We start from the raw sequence: 20721 nt of genomic DNA on the forward strand, positions 1-20721 counted from the left end.
AATCTTTCCAGATGGTCAAAAGAAAGAGAACTAAAAGAAGTCACAATTGGGAATAAAATGGATTTAGTTCTGATTCATTTCATTGCGAGGGACTGAAAAGTAATTACTGTGTATCCTGTTGTCTCCTGGCATTTCAGTCATTGTTTGGCTTCTCTGTCAGTTCATTTCTAGAAGGCTGAAATAAGATTTCTAGAAAGCATAAAATAAGATTCACTGGAGCTTGACAAGACAACGAGGAGTGTAACAAGTAATAACATATATGAAAGACAAAAAATAAATGAAATAAAGGGTTATTGAGGGATAACAAATAAGTAATTGGATTATGTTTAATGACTGCCAAAGTAATATAACTAAGTATAGTTCTATATATATATATATATATATATATATATATATATATATATATATATATATATATATATATATATACATTACGTTGCATTAAGAGAAAGAGGAAAAAAAGGTTGCAAGATTTACCCTGCTCAATTAAAGCAGAAATATGTCATCAAATTATGTGGGGGAAAAAGGTCCATAGCAATGCCAGAGACCTGTTTTGCAGCACAGCTGCAGTTTATAGTGAGTAACAGTGAGCTGATATGGTAAAGATGCAGTTCTTGTCATGTGTGTGCATTTCTTTTCCTACAAGCTCATTTTGTATAAGCATATAATCCAGAAATGGTAAGAGTACATGTGTAATGCTGAATACTGACTACATCAAAAGATTTCCAAACGTTAGAACTCAATTGTACCAATTTGTTGCCTCACAATTGTAAATCCAAGAGTTTAACCCGGGTGATTGGCAGTTCCTTAAATGTCCACAAGGTGTCAGTATTCCCAGAGGGAAGAGCTGTCTGCATTTTCTCCATCTCCTTTCAGGTTGCCGCCTTGGTCTCCTCGTAGATATTTGCCATTTTTGCCCCTTATAGCTATCCGTCCATGCTCCAGGAATTCAAAGCTGAAATCTTCAGGTATGTCGCCATCAGAGCACACCAATCCACTGTTGGACACATACCAGAACTTTCCACCTGCACCTGTAGAATCACACTGAGATCAGCTTTGTAACACCTTTAAAAAGATTAACAAAACGTATTGCCCAAAGCTGTTTTTGTCCTTAAACCTGTTTCCGTGTCATAATAGCTTTAATAGAATTGCACAAATCTGGCCATCTATTTTATGCTATTGCTTTGGGATTTTTAGCAGGACAACAAAGTTTTTGCCAAATAAAGATTTAAACCTATTGCATTCAGAATCTGCATAAACCTTTTGCATTCACAGGTCAATTTTGACCGGTGGAATTCAAGCTTAGGAATCATTCATAACCCAATGGTTTAAATCTAAAATTATATTGTAAGTCATTAATAAGTTCTTAAATGTTCATACATGTAAAAAGATTTATATTTTTGGCATGTTAACTGACAAATATAAAAGTTATTAATTAATATGCCATTTTGTTTAGAACTAATAAAATGTAGAAATTCAAAATATACATTAACTACAGCAAAACCAATACACGTGAAGACATATTTTTTTAATCAAAATTTCTGTTACATTTATCTAAATATAACATAATACACATTTTATATTAACATCTAATTACAAGTAATTTAAATGAATTTCCTATTAATTTCATACCTGTTTAATACAACTTGGTGGTCATAAGTTATGAAACCAATGTATTCTTTTTCAACTAAACATCATCAAAACAACTGTACAACTCAAGTATACAACATTAATACTTCTTAACAATGTTTTTAAGCAAAAAATATTCTATTTACTTGTATGAACTGCCGAATGTTGATGCGTGAGTATGCAGAGAAAAATTTCCTATTTTAAGCCCTATTTAGATTAATGTATGCATGAACAAAATCTTGCCACACCCCCTATAGGCTGTAGAACCTTTGATTTAGTTTACTTGTTATGTTTGTTACATATGTGATGTCTGTTTTGTACAGGAATGTGTGTGTCTGTGTGTGACTGTATGTGTATGTGTGTGTGCATGTTTGTAAACAAGATGCAGTCCCAGTGATGGACAAAAAAGTGTGTGAGAGAATATGAGAAAGAGGCTACATGTAAGTGGTGTTTTTAAGAAAAAATCTAATTCATAGATGTACAAAACATTCTACAAAATATCATGTGTCTGTCTCACTGTAATGTTCTGTGTGCACTTGTTTCTCCTATCACCAAAAAAAAAAATTCCTTGTGTACGTGAGAACACTTGGCAATACAGCTCATTCTGATTCTGATTCTGATGTGTAAAGCCACAGTTAATGCCTGGGTCAAAATGAACCCACGAACACAAAAGATGTAACAATTATTTTTGATGGTTATATCTCTTAAACAATTTTATAAAAAAATCTAAAATGTATTATGTGTATTTTGATAATCTTGACAAAGTCACAAAGTTTGGTTCCCGTACTAAAAAATATGTGGTATTTAAAAATTATGATCTACCACTCCCAGGTCAAAATTGACCTGAAATAAATAGGAGGGTTAAAATGTAATGCTCGGTCTAATGCGGTAGGAGTAAATCTTACCTTTAATGTGGTATGCACCATCATTGAAATACAGCGTAAATATGTCATAAACTGAACGATTGGCATCCAGTGTATTTGAGTTCTTGTGGTGACATACATAGCCATTCTCTCCTCTCAGGATCAATATGGGCCGATTGATCAGTTTTAGAACCAGCTGCTCATCCTCACCTGGAGAAAGAACAGGTTAATGATATACCAGAGGAAGATTTTTTTACTCAAAGGGTGCGCTTTCATTGTTTAGGAGACATAAAGGCGTTATCAGTTATGTTTCATTTAGTATTAGCTTAGTCTCTCAAAATCTCCTTAGGACAAATAAATTCATACATCATATTGACATACTGTAAGAGTAGAACTAAACATTTAAAGGGATAGTTCACCCAAAAATGAAAATTCTCTCATCATTTACTCAACCTCATGCCATGCCAGATGTGTAGGACTTTCTTCTTCATACCACAAACAAAGATTGCTAAAAAAATATCTCAGCTCTGTTGGTCCATTCAATGCAAGTGAATGGTGACCAGAACTTTGAAGCTCCAAAAAGGTCATAAATGCAGCATAAAAGTAATCCATACTTTTCCCATACATGAGTCCAGTGGCTGAATAGATGTCATCTGAAGCGATATGATAGGTGTGGGTGAGAAATAGATAAATATTTAAGTCCTTTTTAACTATAAATTCTCCCTGCCCAGTAGGTGGCGATATGCACAAAGAATGCGAATCGCCAAAAACAAAAGAAGAAAAGTGGAGATTGATGGTAAAAAAGGACTTAAATATTGATCTGTTTTTCACCGACACCTATCATATCTCTTCTGGAGACATGGATTTAACCACTGGAGTTGTTTGGATTACTTTTATGCTGCCTTTATATGCTTTTTGGACCTTCAAAGTTTTGGCCACCATTCACTTGCATTGTATGGACCTACAGAGCTGAGATATTCTAAAAAACGTTGTTTGCATTCTGCAGAAGAAAGAAAGTCATACACATCTGGGGTGGCATGAGAGTGAGTAAATGATAAAATCATTTTAGTTCCCTATCTGTCACTCACTTGACGTTGTGTCGATGTAGTGACTCTAGGGGTCACTCTTGGAAGCCCCAAACACCTCTGATCTTTGAGAAAAGGCCAATGAAAATTGGCAAGTTGAATTTGCATGCCACCCCCCCAGACATACGGGTATAAAAGGAGCTGGCGTGCAACCACTCATTCAGATTTTCTCTTTGGAGCTGAGCGGTGTTGATGTATTCCACTGCCAATCCATTTGCCTCTGTAAGAAAGCAACTGTCTCACATGTTGGATTCTACAGCACATCACAGCGGTTTCTCCCCTCAGATAAGTGCAGAGGACGCCCCTGGGCGCTTCGGCAATGCGCGTTGAGCGCTAAAAGAGCTTATATTTTCACTAAAAAAGTTTATATCCTCTAAAAGAGTGGGCACTGACGGAAAGTGTCTTTTTAAAGATGCCTTTCCGGTTATGTGCAGTTCCTGGTTACGGTCGTTATCTCTCCGCTTCTGACAGTCACGACCGCTCAGAGCGGGTTCAACCTCTCATTTGGCGCTCATGGAGAGGATGAGATCTCAATAGCAGCATTGGAGAGCAGACTGCTTCAGTCCGATGCGGAGGACTTGGCTGGGCTTCCGCCATCGGGTGTGGTCGCCCAGTCTGAGGCTGACGCCGAGGTGACGGCCATGCTTGCCCGGGCTTCCGCGTGCGTCGGGCTAGAGTGGAACCCTCCACCCTTCCCTGAACCCTCGCGGCTTGATGATTGGTTCCTGGGATCGGAGCGCCACTCACGACCACGCTCCGCCACCGTGCCTTTCTTCCCGCCATGACTTCTCGCAAAGTCGTGGCGGGCACCTTTCACTGCCTGTACCGGGCTTTCGAGTTTTGCTGCTCTCACCACCCTCGACGGCGGAGCGGCCAGGGGCTACACGAACATTCCCCAGGTAGAGCAGGTGACTGCGGTGCACTTGTACCCGCAGAGCGCCGCCACCTAGTGGAACCATCCTAGGCTCCCATCCAAGGCCTGTAAGACTACGTTGTCTCTGACGGCGAAGGCTTACAGTGCCGCGGGGCGGGCTGCCTCCACTCTGCATGCCATGGCTCTCCTGCAGGTCCACCAGGCCAAGGCATGGAAAGAGCTGCACGAGGGTGGTCCTGACCGGTAGTAATGCAGGAGCTGCGCTCAGCGACCGACCTTGCCCTACGGACAACGAAGGTCACAGCGTGGGCTCTCGGGCAGATGATGTCCACGTTGGTGGTCCAGGAGCACCACCTTTGGCTCAACCTAGTCGAGATGAAGGAGGCCGACAAGGTTCACTTCCTTGATGCCTCCATTTTCCAGGCTGGCCTTTTCGGCGACACCGTCGAACACTTCGCACAGCAGTTTTCGATGGTAAAGCAGCAGACAGAGGCCATCCAGAACATCTTGCCCCGCCTTGGTTCAAGATCACGCACCCCGTCTGACCTTCCTGCGGCGGCAACATCGGCTCCACTGCAGCCTGAGCCAGCGGTTCGGCCCCGGCATAGAGCTACCCGCAGGAAGGTGACACCCCCCGTTTCACGGTCTGCAACCAAGAACCCTAGGAAGGCTTTTAAGCACCCCTGAGATGGGCGATCCAAAGGTGAGGAGACTCGTGCCACATTTGGAGGTGGTAGACAGACCACTCCACCCCCTGGTGGAGGGCCATAGGGAGAATCTTTGGTTCCCTTTTTTATTGAGTTTGCCGCACGCGCGAAGGGTCATACACTCAATGCCTTCGGCCGTCGTTCTTACGACAGCCGTGCGTTGAGCATTCGCGGCCAGTGCATTGCAGGTGTGGGCTTCCCGCCTCCGCGCACCCGGCCGCGACACACACACACACACAGCCACGGACAGGTGGTTGTGGCAGGCTACGAGGATGCTCAGCCTCCTCCCCGTCGCTGACCAGTCCTACGTTGGGTACACGGAGCAAGGTAAGTGCTTTAACATCTCTCCCTGTACAGCGAGATCGGGACACAAGGCCCCCGACGTAGCACTTACCGCCCCGCTCCGCCGCGCCCGTTTCGCGGGTACGTCAGCAGTGCTCTTCTCCTTGGTGCCCCTCGCCTGGAGTTTGGAGGCGTGGTTAACGCTCTCCAACCCATCGCGATGGCTGGCCAGGACGATCAGACTCGGCTACGTGATTCAGTTCGCCAGGCGCCCACCCAGATTCAGCGGCGAGGGCGCCGCTGCCCTATGTGCGGAAGTCGCGGTCCTTTTGCAGAAGGACACGATAGAGACTGTCCCTCCGGCCGAGATGAAGAGTGGCTTTTACAGACCCTACTTCATCATGCCCAAGAAAGGTGGCGGGTTGCGACCGATCTTGAACCTGCGGGCACTGAATCAGGCCCTGTACAGGCTTCCGTTCAGGATGCTCAAGCAGAAGCACATCCTATCGTGCGTCCGGCACCAAGATTGGTTCCCGGCGGTAGACATGAAAGATGCGTACTTTCATGTCTCGATCCTGCCTCGTCACAGACCGTTCCTTCGGTTTGCCTTTGAGGGTTGGGCATACCAGTACAAGGTCCTCCCCTTCGGTCTGTCCCTGTCACCTCATGTCTTCAGGAAGGTCACAGAGGCAGCCCTTGCCCAGCTAAGGGAAGTGGGCATCCGCATTCTCAACTATCTCGACAACTGGCTGATCCTAGCTCACTCTCGAGATCACAGGGACCTGGTGCTCAGCCACATCAGCCGATTGGGGCTTCAGGTCAACTGGGAAAAGAGCAAGCTCGCCCCGGCGTGGAGCATCTCTTTTCTCGGGATGGAGTTGGACTCGGTTGCTATGACCACTCGACTCACGAACGAGCGCACTCAGTCGGTGCTGAATTGCCTGATGGCATTCAGGGGGAGAACAGCAGTCCCACTGAAACAATTTCAGAGGCTCCTGGGGCATTTGGCATCCTCGGCGGCGGTCACGCCCCTCGGGTTGATGCATATGAGACTGCTTCAGCACTGGCTTCAGACTCAAGTCCCGAGATGGGCATGGCACCACAGCACGCATCGCGTGGCTATCACGCCGATCTTCCGCCACTTGTTCAGCCCTTGGACGGACCTGGCATTTCTATGGGCAGGGGTTCCCCTAGAGCAGGTCTCCAGGCAAGTCGTCGTCACGTCAGATGCCTCCAAATCGGGCTGGGGCGCCGTTTGCAATGGGCACACAGCCGCAGGTTCCCTTTTATGCTTTCAGGGGGTGAGGGTCCTTACGACATACACGAGGCATTAGGAAGGTTACGATGGGGCTGGTGCACTTGTTACTTGGCACACAGTGGCCTGCCTGAACCTGCACCACCTATCCACGTAACACAGTTCAGCTGTTTGTGGCGTTTCGTATAGGGACCCCTAGTGTCACTACATCGACACAACATCGAGTGAGTGACAGATAGGTAACGTCTAGGTTACTGTTGTAACCCCTGTTCCCTGATGGAGGGAACGAGACGTTGTGTCCCTCCTGCCACAACACTGAACTACCCACTGTGATTGCTGGGACTCTGTCTTGGCTCCTCACCACAAAACCTGAATGAGTGGTTGCACGCCAGCTCCTTTTATACCCATATGTCCGGGGAAGTGGCATGCAAATTCCACTCGCCAATTTTCATTGGCCTTTTCTCAAAGATCAGAGGTGTTTGGGGCTCCCAAGAGTGACCCCTAGTGTCTCTACATTGACACAATGTCTCGTTCCCACCATCAGGGAACAAGGCTTACAACAGTAACCTAGACATTTTTTGTGAACTATCCCTTTAATGTGGATAGCATAGTACAGATAATTTGGTTTTGGTAGAATCTGATGAGAAATGTTGGAGTTCATATAGAAATGTTTAACTTTTGATTGCAGACTTTATCTTGGCAAATCTGAGTACAGTGTGAGACATTGTTGAGATCTCTTTTAAGACTAGAAACACTACTAGAGTCTGTTTCTCTGAGAAGCTGTAGACTTAAGCAAAAGTCTTCATTTGCTCTCCATTTAATCTCATTGCTGTCCAGATTTAATCTCATTGCTGTCTAGACAGATCTCCTTTGTTATTTTCTTTGTTACAGGAAGGCAAATGAAAATGAGCACACTCTTACTATACTAGGAGAGCTGTTTATGACATGTTCGTGAAACATTTTATGTGGATTTCAACTTAAATTTCAAAATTTTAAGATTTTTACTTCTTTCAATCACGCAGGAATACCATTTTCATTTGCAGTTACTGCTGCGTACTGTATTGTTGTGCATTTTATAAATGACAATTGATTTAGATTTTGTTTGTGGGTACTACCATTTATGCACTCACCCACACTGTCACTGACTGCTGCAAGCTGGCCATTTTTCTTTGTGCATACATATTTTCCATTGCTGGCTCGCAGTGCCACCCGCCGACCAAGCCACACTATGTCAAACATGGTGTTGGCACCGCTGCACACAGGAGACAGAGGGAGATAAACATTGTGAATAAAACATTGACAAACAAACCCATATCGTATTTATGTCTAAAAGTAGGGAGTAAATAAAATGGTTAATGTTATGAATGCATTTACTCATAGATACAAAATTGGGATATTCAAAACAATTGCTACTTGCTCTAATGTAACAGTGGCCATTGCTTGAAGGTGCCCTGATTTTGTGCCTGACAAGGCCCTAATCATATTGAGCCTGTATAGATGATCAGTTTGTCAGGCTTTTAACATGTGTTGTAGTTTTTCTAGAGCACAGGGACTAAAAGAAAAGGTGATTCTTACGCTTCTGTGGCTGTTGACTGGATGCCTCCATGAGCAACAAGCATCCAGTAATTCCCTTCATTAGTTCTAAATTTGCACTTTCTCGTGTCTTTATCAATTTCCATTTGAAATGTCTCCAAGTCTGTCTCATCATCCTGATTGGCTGAGATACTCACACCTGTGGAAGCACATAAAGAAACAAACATGATGAAATAGTTAGTCCTTGTTTTGTTTTAAAGATGCACTAAGTAGTTTTTCCAATATGGCAGTCATTTAGGACATAAACTGACAACTATTGGCAATAAGCAATAGCTTTTGGTTTCCGATGCCATCGTAGAAATGTGCTATTCACAGTCAGCCACGATTAATTTATTCTGTGAGTCAAAGTGTCCAATAATCATGGGGTAATTGAGGTAAAATAAGCAATGTTCGTCTAGTCATGTGATCTCAACATGGGAGTCCCCATGAGGCAACCCATTTACAGCTTTGATTAGTCTACTGATATGACTGGAGTCTTCCTCTCATTTACATGATTTATTTATTTATTTATATATTTTTAAAGTACTATTCAATTCTTTAAAGGGAAAGTTTACCTAAAAATTAATTTGTCATTTCCTTACCCTTCATGTGAGAAAAAACTTATTACAAATATTGTAAAAATTAGCTCCCACTCATGTTGTTTCAAACCTGTATGTATGTGGAACACAAAAGGAAATGTTTGGCAGAATGTTAGCCTCAGTCACCATTCACTTTCACTGCATCTTTTTTTCCATTCAAATGAAAGTGAATGGTGACTGAGGCTAACATTCTGCCTCAGAACCTTCATTTTTGGGTGAACTATCCCTTTAAGGTTGAGTGCACCTTTAACATATGCATTTTAAAAATAGTCAAACACACAAAACAATACTGTCACTCTCACTTTAAATGCATTTCTAAGGACCTTTCAAAAGTAGCAGCTTAAACAAGATAACATGTATGTCCTGAACTTTCCCCCAGAATCCTAAAGGGAGACAAAGCAACATGATTAACTTCCCTGCCATGCACAACAGGTATCAACCTGACTCTGAGCCCTGTTTCAGTGCAACGTCTCCAGCAAACCTTGTTTATTTAAGACTCACATTCATCATCAATAGAGCCCATACATGTCACCCCTTTGTCCATAAACATCCTTTATTACAATGCAAGATCACTGTTGGTTTGAAATAGGGAGGTTTACTCAATAACCATGCTGACAGATTCCTACCAAAACACAGGATTATTTGTAGCATTAAGAGCGATTACTCAATAAGGCCACAACAAGCTGAGGTCTAATTTTTTTTTTATATTTAAACCATTAATCTTGATTAAGCTGTTTAATTGTATAACAAACTTAAGCTCTATACTGTGTAGATTGTGGCATCCAACAATTGAACATTGTGCATTTTGGTCTATGTACCTAAAATACATTCATGCATTAATTTTGGCAAGCAACAAATATCTGTTTTGACTATGGCAGTTCTGCACTACCATTCAGTGCAGTAGGGCAAAGCTACTTGTGACTGAATTTTTCCCATTGCACCAGTAAAACCTTGGCATGAAAACTGCGACCTTGGCAGAGACAGACGCCTTGTTGCACCCCGCTGGGTTTCCATGCCAATTAGTTCTGGGATTATGTCATGGCAGTTTCATGGACTAAAATGTAATGGCTACAGAATGTCCAAGAAACCTCTTGAAAACAGGGCGTAGAAAAATCATGTAATACATGATAGTGCATATTCTTGTGTAAGTGAACAAGTGCTTGTTTTAAAGGGATAATTCACCCAAAAATAAAATTCTCATCATTTACCACCTCACATTGTTGTTAACCTGTATGACTTTCTTTTGATTTTTAGGGCATACTATCACTTTAAGAGAATGTTGATAGTTTTTAAAGGAATTATGGGTTCAATACAGGTTAAGCTCAATCAACAGCATTTGTGGCATAATGTTGATTACCACACACACAAAAACAATTTCGACTCGTCCTTCCTTTTCTTAAAAAAAGCAAAAATCAATTTACAGTGAGGCACTTACAATGGAAGTGAATGGGGCCAATTTATGAAGGATTAAAAGGCAGAAATGTGAAGCTTAAAATTTTATAAAAGCACACATTAATTCGTATGTTAAAACTCGTATTATTTGATCTGTAAATTTTTTTTTTAATTGCCATTTTTACAGTCATTTTAGGGTTTGTTGACATTACATCATTTTACAAAGTTGTAAAATTGGCTATAACTTTACACAAAAAAGGTAAGTAATCGATTTTATCACACTAAAATCAAGTTAACATGCATATTGTTTATGTCTTGTGGCTATACCTTTGAAACAGTGAGTATTTTAACATTTACGGATTGGCCCCATTCACTTCCATTGTAAGTGCCTCACTGGAACTCAGATTTTGCTGTTTTAAGAAAAGGAGGGACGAGTCAAAATTGATTTTTTGTGGTAAACAATTTATCTCACAAATTCTGTTGACTGAGCTTAACTTGTATTGAACCCGTATTTATCTGTATTTATATTCCTTTAAGTCTGAGTTTTTCATGTACTGATTGTGACAGCAGCATTAAAGAGAAAGTTCTATCTGTCCAAATAGTTCAGTTTAATCTATCTGTCCATCTATCTATCTATCTGTCTGCCTGCCTGCCTGCCTGCCCGCCTGCCCTCCCACCTGCCTGTCTAACTATCGATTGTATAGATCTTAAAGTATTCAAAATACTTAAAAATACACAAGGCATATACAAATTTCAAGGCTTTTGTCTGTCTGACTGTCTTGATTTTCACTATTTTTATATTTTAAATTAAATCAATATATATATATATATATATATATATATATATATATATATATATATATATATATCTGGAATGTGGTTTACAATTAATCAAGGTGAAATTGAATATATTATATTTATATACACTATAATGCCAAAAGTATTTGCTCACCCATCCAAATAATTGAATTCAGGTGTTCCAATCACTTCCATGGCCACAGGTGTATAAAATGAAGCACCTAGGCATGCAGACTGCTTCTACAAACATTTGTGAAAGAATGGGCCGCTCTCAGGAGCTCAGTGAATTCCAGCATGGTACTGTGATAGGATGCCACCTGTGCAACAAGTCCAGTTGTGAAATTTCCTCACTACTAAATATTCCACAGTCAACTGTCAGTGGTATTATAACAAAGTGGAAGCGATTGGGAATGACAGCAACTCAGCCACGAAGTGGTAGGCCACGTAAAATGACAGAGTGGGGTCAGCGGATGCTGAGGCGCATAATGCGCAGAGGTCGCCAACTTTCTGCAGAGTCAATCGCTACAGACCTCCAAAGTTCATGTGGCCTTCAGATTAGCTCAAGAACAGTGCGTAGAGAGCTTCATGGAATGGGTTTCCATGGCCGAGCAGCTGCATCCAAGCCATACATCACCAAGTGCAATGCAAAGCATCGGATGCAGTGGTGTAAAGCACACCGCCACTGGACTCTAGAGCAGTGGAGACGCGTACTCTGGAGTGACGAATCACGCTTCTCCATCTGGCAATCTGATGGACGAGTCTGGGTTTGGCGGTTGCCAGAAGAACGGTACTTGTTTGACTGCATTGTGCCAACTGTGAAGTTTGGTGGAGGGGGGATTATGGTGTGGGGTTGTTTTTCAGGAGCTGGGCTTGGCCCCTTAGTTCCAGTGAAAAGAACTCTGAATGCTTCAGCATACCAAGAGATTTTGGACAATTCCATGCTCCCAACATTGTGGGAACAGTTTGGGGATGGCCCCTTCCTGTTCCAACATGACTGCGCACCAGTGCACAAAGCAAGGTCCATAAAGACATGGATGAGTGAGTTTGGTGTGGAAGAACTTGACTGGCCTGCACAGAGTCCTGACCTCAACCCGACAGAGCACCATTGGGATGAATTAGAGTGAAGACTGCGAGCCAGGCCTTCTCGTCCAACATCAGTGTCTGACCTCACAAATGCGCTTCTGGAAGAATGGTCAAAAATTCCCATAAACACTCCTAAACCTTGTGGAAAGCCTTCCCAGAAGAGTTGAAGCTGTTATAGCTGCAAAGGGTGGGCCGACGTTATATTAAACCCTATGGATTAAGAATGGGATGTCACTTAAGTTCATATGCGTCTAAAGGTAGATGAGTGAATACTTTTGGCAATATAGTGTATAAGTGGCATACAAATATATAAAGTGTAATGACATAATGTCATAATCTTAAGCATTTTACGCAAAACCGCCGGCATCGTAAAACATGCATCAGACAGATTGTAGTGGCTAAGGCCCGAAGTGGATGCATCCGAAAATATCCCTTGATCATTTTCTTAATCCTTTAACAAGCCAGATCCTGCACCTTACCCCCTTCCCTCTTCACCCTGTCATCCTCCCAGCCCCTCCCCTTCCCAAGCTGTGACCTCTTCTAATTCTCTGCACACAAAGAGATACAAAGCTGCACCGTAGGGTCCCGTAAGCAGCTTTTTTGAGTAGTGTATGTACAATCCTCCAGCTTTGCTGCCCAGGACCCTGAGAAGGCCGAGGAAAGCCAGTGGGGAAGCTGAAGTAATACCTCTGTTTCGACGGGACGCCACATGGTGCTTCAGACATGGTGGAAATGAAACCAGACCTATCAGCAGAATCTGCGGGCATCGATCACTCCACCATGGAATGCCTTTTTTGCAATTTTATTCAGAGTATTTGTGTGCTTGTTTTTCTCTTTCTGCCTCTCTCTTTCTCTAAAAGAGCATGGATGATTTTCACAAATCATCATGGACTATCAATAGACAGTATGTGGTTATACTTTGGGATTAGATTCTATAATCCGATTCCTAATGACTTTAAATGATAGAAACATCTGGTATACTAGATTAAGACAATAATGAGAACACACAGTGTCAGCACAATGTTTGTGTTGGAACACAACCCTGCCGAAAAGACCAGCTTAACAGGTGACCAACATAAGTTGTGTTTTGGATGCTGGTCCCCAACACAGGATGCTGGTATGCTGGTTCCCCTCCAGGCTTTAACTAAGGTAACCAGAAAGAATTCCTTGATTGATGGTGAACAATTTGTACATTTACATGCACTTTAAGTTTGATTTCAGTCGGACTAAAACATAATTTAAATGCTTTAGTCTGACTGTAATTGTATTTTTTGTTATGTCAGTCTATCAGAACTAGATAATGCGTTTGTTACATGTTTATCATACCACAGTTGGCCTCTGCATTGTGCTCATAGACAGACAGATGAAGTCTTTGTAGCTCGACAATGCAAAAATACGCTGTAGGTCAATTATTACTGTCCATGAAAACTTAATGACTGTGTCTATGCTGGTCCACCAGCTAGACCAGACACTAAAGATCATAAACCAGCCATTGAAATTCAAGCTGGTCTAAGGTAGTCTTTTTCAGCAAGGCAAGCACAAGCACCAGTCAAAGACACCAAAAAACAGAGTCAAGTTTCTAAACAAGACAAAATCAGGGGTTAAAAAAGAATCAGCTTCAGATGTTTTTTTTCTCAGAACAGACATCACTCTGCTGCAGTGCTTTTCATTTCTGTGGCCCGTTACAATATATTTTCCAATTTCACGTCTGACTCTGCTTTAGTTTTGCACCAAAGATAGAAGAAGAGAGGCCAGCTGGGGCAGGACACTCTATCTCCTCTGCTGATCATTCCTCATCCACGGTATTGTGATTACGTAGCTCAATCCTGAACTCCTGAGAATTACCTCACTCCCATCACAGAATGCTCCCTCTCAATTTACCAACCCAATTCTGTGGAATGTAACAGTACCCAGAGACAGCGAGAGGGCCTTCTCATAATTAGGGCAAGTAGATCATTGCATGTGGACCTGGTCAAATACATATGGGAGAACACAAAACACTCTAAAAGATTACTATTCATACATTTGGTTTAACCTGTACTTATTTGTCAAGATACAAGTTAAGGTTTAGATCTAAGCTGGTCAAATCCATCCTCACCATTAATGTCTTGTTTATGTTATAGGTCGACTCCAAACTAAAGCAGTGATCTCCAGATATACCAAGACACTTACTCTGAGATAAATTTTTAATGGTAAAGTGATACCACAATCCACTATCTGTGGTTCACTCTTGCCAATTCTTAGCTTTCATTTTGTTAGCTTCTTTCTCTTTCCTTCTTTTTCTCTTTCTCTCTCTCTCTCTTTCTTTATGCCCATCTCTTTTTCACTCTCTGGGGCAGATCACAGTGCTCCAAGGAAAATTGTGGAGGTGATGAAGAAAATGGTAACAGATCCACCCACCTGAGTGCATGCCATCTTTCCAAATTAAGTGGAAACCATGCACACAACCTACTCCAATCCTGCTGCAGACAAGTGTTACGCCACAAACACAAATAAAAAAACATAATATCCCAGCCAAAATCACCAAAATAGAAAATAGTGACAATTCTGAAAAACTACCACCCAATGTCAGTACTCATTATTGATTAAAATATCATCTGTGAGTTTGTGTTGCGTCCCAGGGCGAGAAGCCCAGGGCTTAATGAACCCCAGACCTGCAGAGCTGATTGGCAGACCTGTCTAAAGTCATCTCTGGTTCCCTTCATCATGTAGAGACTCTCCAAAAGAAATGAACTGCTTCATCCATTAGCAGAATTACTTTACTTAATTGCTTTTTGCACAAAATGAATGTGCAATAGATGGGGAGACGCCTCTCGCTCATTAAGAACAACTGTTCCATCTGGTCTGTGTCTTTTTTCACCCATAATGAAATGTCTAGATTTTGATCATTCATATTTCATTATGGTGAATTGACATTGAACATTTGATTTTTTGGAAGCAATGTAAGCATAACACATACAGTAAGATTCACTCAAAGTGATAATATGGGACTCAAGATCTGGATTGTTTTCATTAGAATCCTGGATCTAAAAATAAGGGATGTTTTTATTCAAGGATTTCCTAATGGGGGTGCGACTGTAATAGAAATACAAATGCAGAATTAAATTAAATTAAAAATTAAAAAAGAAACATAAACAAATGTTTAATTTACATTTAATTTATTTTAATTTATTCAATATTGAGCTGTAAAGTCATGCCAAAATGCCACGGACTACTGTTCTAAGCTAATTAATTTCTAGTTATTTGTCACCAACGTTATATTTTCATGGCAATGGAGTAGTAAAATTGGATATGAATTTACACAGAAAAGGCTAGTAAACTATTTTATCACACTTAATCATGTTACATGCATATTGTTTACATCTTGTATTTTGTATTTTAACATTTATAGATTTAAAGAAAAGGATGGACAAGTGAAAAGTATTTTTGTGGTAATCAACATTATGCAACAGATGCTGTCGGTTCTCAGTGGGTTCTTCAAGTAAATAATTTGGGTTCAACTGACATAAAAAAAGTTTGGAAATTAATAAGACTATGGCTTCAGCTGCCAATATTTTAGGACTCACAATTTAGCGTAGCATTTGCACAATAGCTGCTTTTGGAGTCTTTAACCTTTTTAGCTGCTAAAATTAAATCCTATTCTTTGTGCTCTAAGTTGCACTTAACGAAAAAAAAAAGAAATCTTGTCTGTCTCTATCTTCTGTGCTAGCATCTTCACTACTCCAGCCACTGTGAGAACTTGGCAGTCCTATACTGCAGATGTTGTTAAACTTTGTATGACAAATTGCTTGCTATGTGTCTCATTTGTAAGTCACTTTGGATAAAAGCATCTGCTAAATGACTAAATGTAAATGTAAATTGACTCCTGGCAACTGTCCCTAGCCCACATGCTTTGCTATTACAAACTAACTTTTTGGATGGCATTAAATGCCTCTATCCCCTTGGGAAAACTAACCTGACAATACAACATCATGTCTTCCTCAGGGAGCTGCAGGTAAAGTCTTTGATTTACGATCTTATAACAGTGACAATGACAAAAAAAGCTATACCATCCACTTGTCCACACCCATAATGCATTATGTCCCCATTCATTGTAATTTTGTGCCTGATCATTCATTACCTGACTGTCTTGTTCTCCTTTCTCTGCTTTACTTTCACACTCGCCATTGTCTCTTTCCCCCTATTGAGTTTTTGCCTGTTGTCCCAGAACCCAACCGCTCCCGAAGAACTCTCCGATTTGCATCCCCACTTTGGACCTGCATATTGCGTGGTCCCTAGATAAAGAAATAAGGTGGAAGGCTTGTGTTTCTGAAAGCACACTCCACCATCATTGCAATGACCCTGTCCACAATTATTTATCACACCTTTACACTAGTGTGTGTGGGTGTTCGTGTGTGTATATCAGAGTGTTTGCTGTGAGTGCCTTCTTCCTATTAAGCCAAGGTTTTGGTCTGTGACAAATTATGCACAAGTATATGTGCATCTGCATGTGTGTGTGTGATACACAGAGAAAGAGTAATAGAACAAAGAGAGAGAGAGAGAGAGAGAGAGAGAGAGAGAGAGCGAGAGAGAGAGAGAGAGAGAGAGAGAGAGAGAGAGTAAGATTAGTGTACTATAGAGGACAGGATCTGTAACTGACCTGGCTACCCTTCCCTATGGTGGATATTCAAAGCCATTCAGTTTCTCCAGTAATTTATCTATTGCAGGTGGCTGAAAATGCTCTGCCAAGAGCTCTGTGCTGGAGATAATAGATAACCTTACAGCATGCAAGATTTACATTACAGAACTTAGTTGCCCAGTCAAGACAGGAAACTACATTTATGCAGCATGTTTGTTAGCAGAGCACGTAGCCAGCGAATAAATATCATCTATGCATGGCAGATTAATATTGGCCTACTTGGCTAAAAAGACAGCTGCCATATATTATTTCTGTGAGGTCACGGTCATGGGCGTGACTCAGTGTTCACCTGCTCTCCAGACTAGTTTCCATGGATCTGACTATGTGAGCATAGTTGGCCATCATGCAGCTGCAATTTTGCATGCAAGATATTTTCATGCATTGTTATGCTTGCATAAAAAACACTAATGGGGAGTAAGACTGACAGCACAATAGTGTAGACTGTGCTCAATCTACAATAATCTATCTAGTAAGACATGACTACAAAGCAATTGAGGTAATATAGTATGCAATCTGAAAATAACTTTTTTACTGGAAATGAAGCAATGCCAAAACAGAGCACAAATATTCTATTTGCTTGCACAGTATACTTCAGAATTCTAGATGTGGTTACTCAACAGGTATTAGAGGTACTTATAAGTTGTAATGAGATCTCATTAATATCTGTCACACAAGGAGCATGTATGGACCTCCTCAATATATTTATAAATTGTCTTAAAGGGATAGATATTTAGAAAAATGTAAATTCTGTCAACATTTACTCATCCTCATGTTGTTCCTATACAGCTGCGGCCCATGCATTTTAAGTCTAGGCCTTCAGTGCAATTCATGCAATTAAGAAAACACAGTTTCACAATGAATAAGATGCCGTATGCCCATCATACATTACGTGGCAGTCAATTAATAATACCAATTGACATTTTAAAAACATGTACATGCACGAAAGCCAGAACCAAGGAGATCTCATACCAAGAAAAAGCTCTCTAATAATATTTGCGATTTAAATTTGGCTTGCAATACATGGTACACGGTTACTTTTCAAAACTTGATCCGACACTGAATGCTCAAGCAGCCTAACTTACACTTAGAAAACTCCTGATGTTGCTATAACAATGTAAAAAGCACTTACCAGTTTGCTTGAAGTGAAAATCAGTCCTCCTTTCCTGTTTAATTAATCAATTGCACGATCATGCAGAACATCTTAGGTTTTTAAATCCATAAGGATCTCTTTCACAATGGCAATACCAGCAGTGGTGACAGTCGACTCATCAGCAAGATCTCGCGCTCTTTGCTTTCAAATTACATACATCACTTAAAGCGTGATTGCGTCACTCAAGGCCAGCTAGAAGGCCAGGACTGTGACATATCCTAAAGACCACACCCACAAGAACAAATAAATCAATCTGATTGGCTGATGAATCTGACAATCTGACTTTAGATGCCTATTAACTTACACTGTTGAGAGATTCTGTGGAAATTTTGAAGGCCTGATGGGGTGGAGCTCAGACTCACGCCCTGCTTCAGCTAAGGAGCATGGCTTCGGGCATGCGATTTGTGGAACAGTTGTCACACTTTGCTTGTAAGCATCGAGGAATAAATTCTGATTGGATACATTTTTTTGTTTTTTGCCTATGTATGTTCAATGCGATTGAACATACATAGGCAAAAAGGTCAATGAGAATGAAAGGATGAAAAAATATTTATTTATTAGGCATGTTACGCCAGCAGAGAAGGCTTTGCTGGCCCTGAGAAATCGCCACTGTTCCTCTATGATTTTCTTTCTTACATGGACCACAAAAGGAGATGCTAGGCAGAATGTTAGTCTCAGTTCATTCACCATTCACTTTCATTGCATCCTTTTTCCATACAATGAAAGTGAATGGTGACTGAGGCCACATCCACAATAATCCATTTAAGTTTGAAACCTCCATTTTCAGTTTCCTAACATCATTGTTTCCCAAAGTATGCGGTTAGGGAGACAAGTCTTCGATTTCAGTGGAGAAAAACATCTGAGGGTAACATACTGCCTAACATCTCAAGAGAAGAAAGTAAGTCAAAAGGGTTTAAAACAACATGAGGGTAAATAAATCATAACAAAATATTACTTTTTGGGTGAACTAAAACTTTAAAGATGTATTGTAAAGTTGCGTCATCTGATTGTACAACAGAAACATAAGGCTGTCTCTAGTGTCTCTTATGTCAGAAGCATGTGGTCCTCCCGTAGGGAAATGCCAAAGAGTTTCTGCTGGTACTACTTACCCTGTCGGATGGAGACAAATCTGTTGTTGGCAGCCTGAAACACCACTTGTGGATGGCTCTCCTCAAGATCAAACAGCTCATCCTTGCCGGGTTTGGAGCAGCGTCCGGAACGCAAGGTTCCAGAGGGCCCCATTGGGGTCAAATACTTCCCCTCACAGTCCTTGAAGGCCAGCTTGCCTGACTTTAGTTCCAAGGTGTAACCTGTCCCACGGCCATTCTCAGAGGACAGCTTCCCATCATTGCTCAAGAAACGACTGTCACTAGTCTTAAGACAATATTTTCCATCCATGTACACAAGAGTTAGAAGAGCATCCACACCCCATGGGATGTTGCTGTCCACAGCAATCTCTCCCTCAGGGGATGCCAGGTGGGCATAGCGTTTGCGGGCCACACTGAGCAGATTGGCCTGTGGGTGCAGGGCCAGATGCATGGCCCAAAGTTCTGCCTCACCAATGGTCTGAGCAAAGCAGGAGATGTAGTCCTCTGAACCTCCAAAGAAACGGAGATGTGTCTCGGACTGCAGGGCCCAACGACCATCTGACTGTGCCACAATCAGAAAGCGACAGTCATTATCTTTCGTCTCAGCCTCACAGCTCACTTTGCCATCTTTTTCGGAAGCCAGGTAGCGACCCAGGTGACTGCGCAGGTAAACCACCTGACCATCTTGCTCGTCTTGCTCCAAAGTCCAAATCTGCTTCTTCTTGAGACTCGGAGCTGAAGCATTTACCTTGAAGCCAAAGGCCTCCGCAGTTAGATAGCGGTTTTCGTGGTTAATAAGCCCAAACTGTAGCTTGAGGGCTTTACTGCCATTGGAGGGCATCCTGGCTTACAATCCAGACAAAGGTCAGAGAGTGTTAAATGCCTAGAGAACAAGCTGAATATCAATAGCCTGCAGACTTACACAGTTAGCTGTCCTGCGTGTCCTGATTAATTTGCCTCCCAGTGGGGACAGCTCCTAGAAAGTAAACTGAAATCCACTTCACTAAAGACTCCTTGACTGTTATCTGTAAAGTAGCCTCCACTTTTTAGATATAGGTCATAACTTTCTAAGTAACTCTGGTCTTCTTTTGGTTTTGCTCCTGGTCCTTGGCCTCTCCTCTTCGCAAAAACGACGTCTTGGTCCCCGGAGAGCTTGCAGAGGCTCTGGAGAGTTTTTTCCTCTGTTTCCTAATCAGCTCAGATTATAATCAGGAGGACTCAACACCTCAATCCAGAGAGCCGCTGACGTCATCCTGATCCCAATGGTTCCTTTCCCTTCGTACCTCTTTCACCCCCTTCCTTTGTCTCATTCCCCCTCCTTCTCAATTTACCGTCATTTTTTGGTCTCTCTTTCTCTCCAGTGTCTGCCGTTGGGTTTATGGGACTGCTGATCTCTTAAAGAGATGCTGTTTTACTTCTTCCCAAAGCAGTCCTCCTGTTTGATGTTTGATTAATTTGGCCCCTTCTTGTCCTCTTCTGTCATTTTACTTCAGTCACATCTTAGTTTTCCTCAGATGTGATGTCCAGTTTTGTGTGCCCTTCAAACAGTCACATCATCAGTTTAAATAGCTCTCTTCTGAGATCTCAAGAAGTAGCAGCATCTCAGTGACTAAGGTGCCCACTAAGATGCCAGGCCAGCTTGTGATATGTCAACAAATGCCTCCTA

General features: G+C 41.7%; 1 protein-coding gene across 1 annotated transcript; it reads right to left on the bottom strand.

Moving 5' to 3' along the window:
* Nucleotides 1-441: 441 nt before the first annotated feature.
* fscn2b (fascin actin-bundling protein 2b, retinal) lies at nucleotides 442-20196 on the bottom strand. The gene is made up of 5 exons (XM_051667054.1): nucleotides 19077-20196; nucleotides 8271-8427; nucleotides 7826-7947; nucleotides 2535-2702; nucleotides 442-1031 (listed from the first exon to the last, which is right to left on the bottom strand). The coding sequence occupies exons 1-5, from the start codon at nucleotides 19894-19896 to the stop codon at nucleotides 826-828; spliced, it is 1473 nt and encodes a 490-aa protein (XP_051523014.1). The 5' UTR covers nucleotides 19897-20196; the 3' UTR covers nucleotides 442-825.
* Nucleotides 20197-20721: the final 525 nt, after the last annotated feature.

Source organism: Myxocyprinus asiaticus, chromosome 32 (assembly GCF_019703515.2).
Source record: "Myxocyprinus asiaticus isolate MX2 ecotype Aquarium Trade chromosome 32, UBuf_Myxa_2, whole genome shotgun sequence".
Taxonomy (NCBI): Eukaryota; Metazoa; Chordata; class Actinopteri; order Cypriniformes; family Catostomidae; genus Myxocyprinus; species Myxocyprinus asiaticus.

Bases quoted from the DNA above. Each gene is read 5' to 3' on its own strand.
- fscn2b (XM_051667054.1), bottom strand. From the start codon at position 19,896: ATGCCCTCCAATGGCAGTAAAGCCCTCAAGCTACAGTTTGGGCTTATT. The intron at 2,703-7,825 runs GTGAGTGCATAA...TTCTTTCTCCAG, and splicing joins AGCAGTCAGTGACAGTGTGG to GTGAGGATGAGCAGCTGGTT. The intron at 1,032-2,534 runs GTAAGATTTACT...GTGATTCTACAG, and splicing joins TGGTGCATACCACATTAAAG to GTGCAGGTGGAAAGTTCTGG.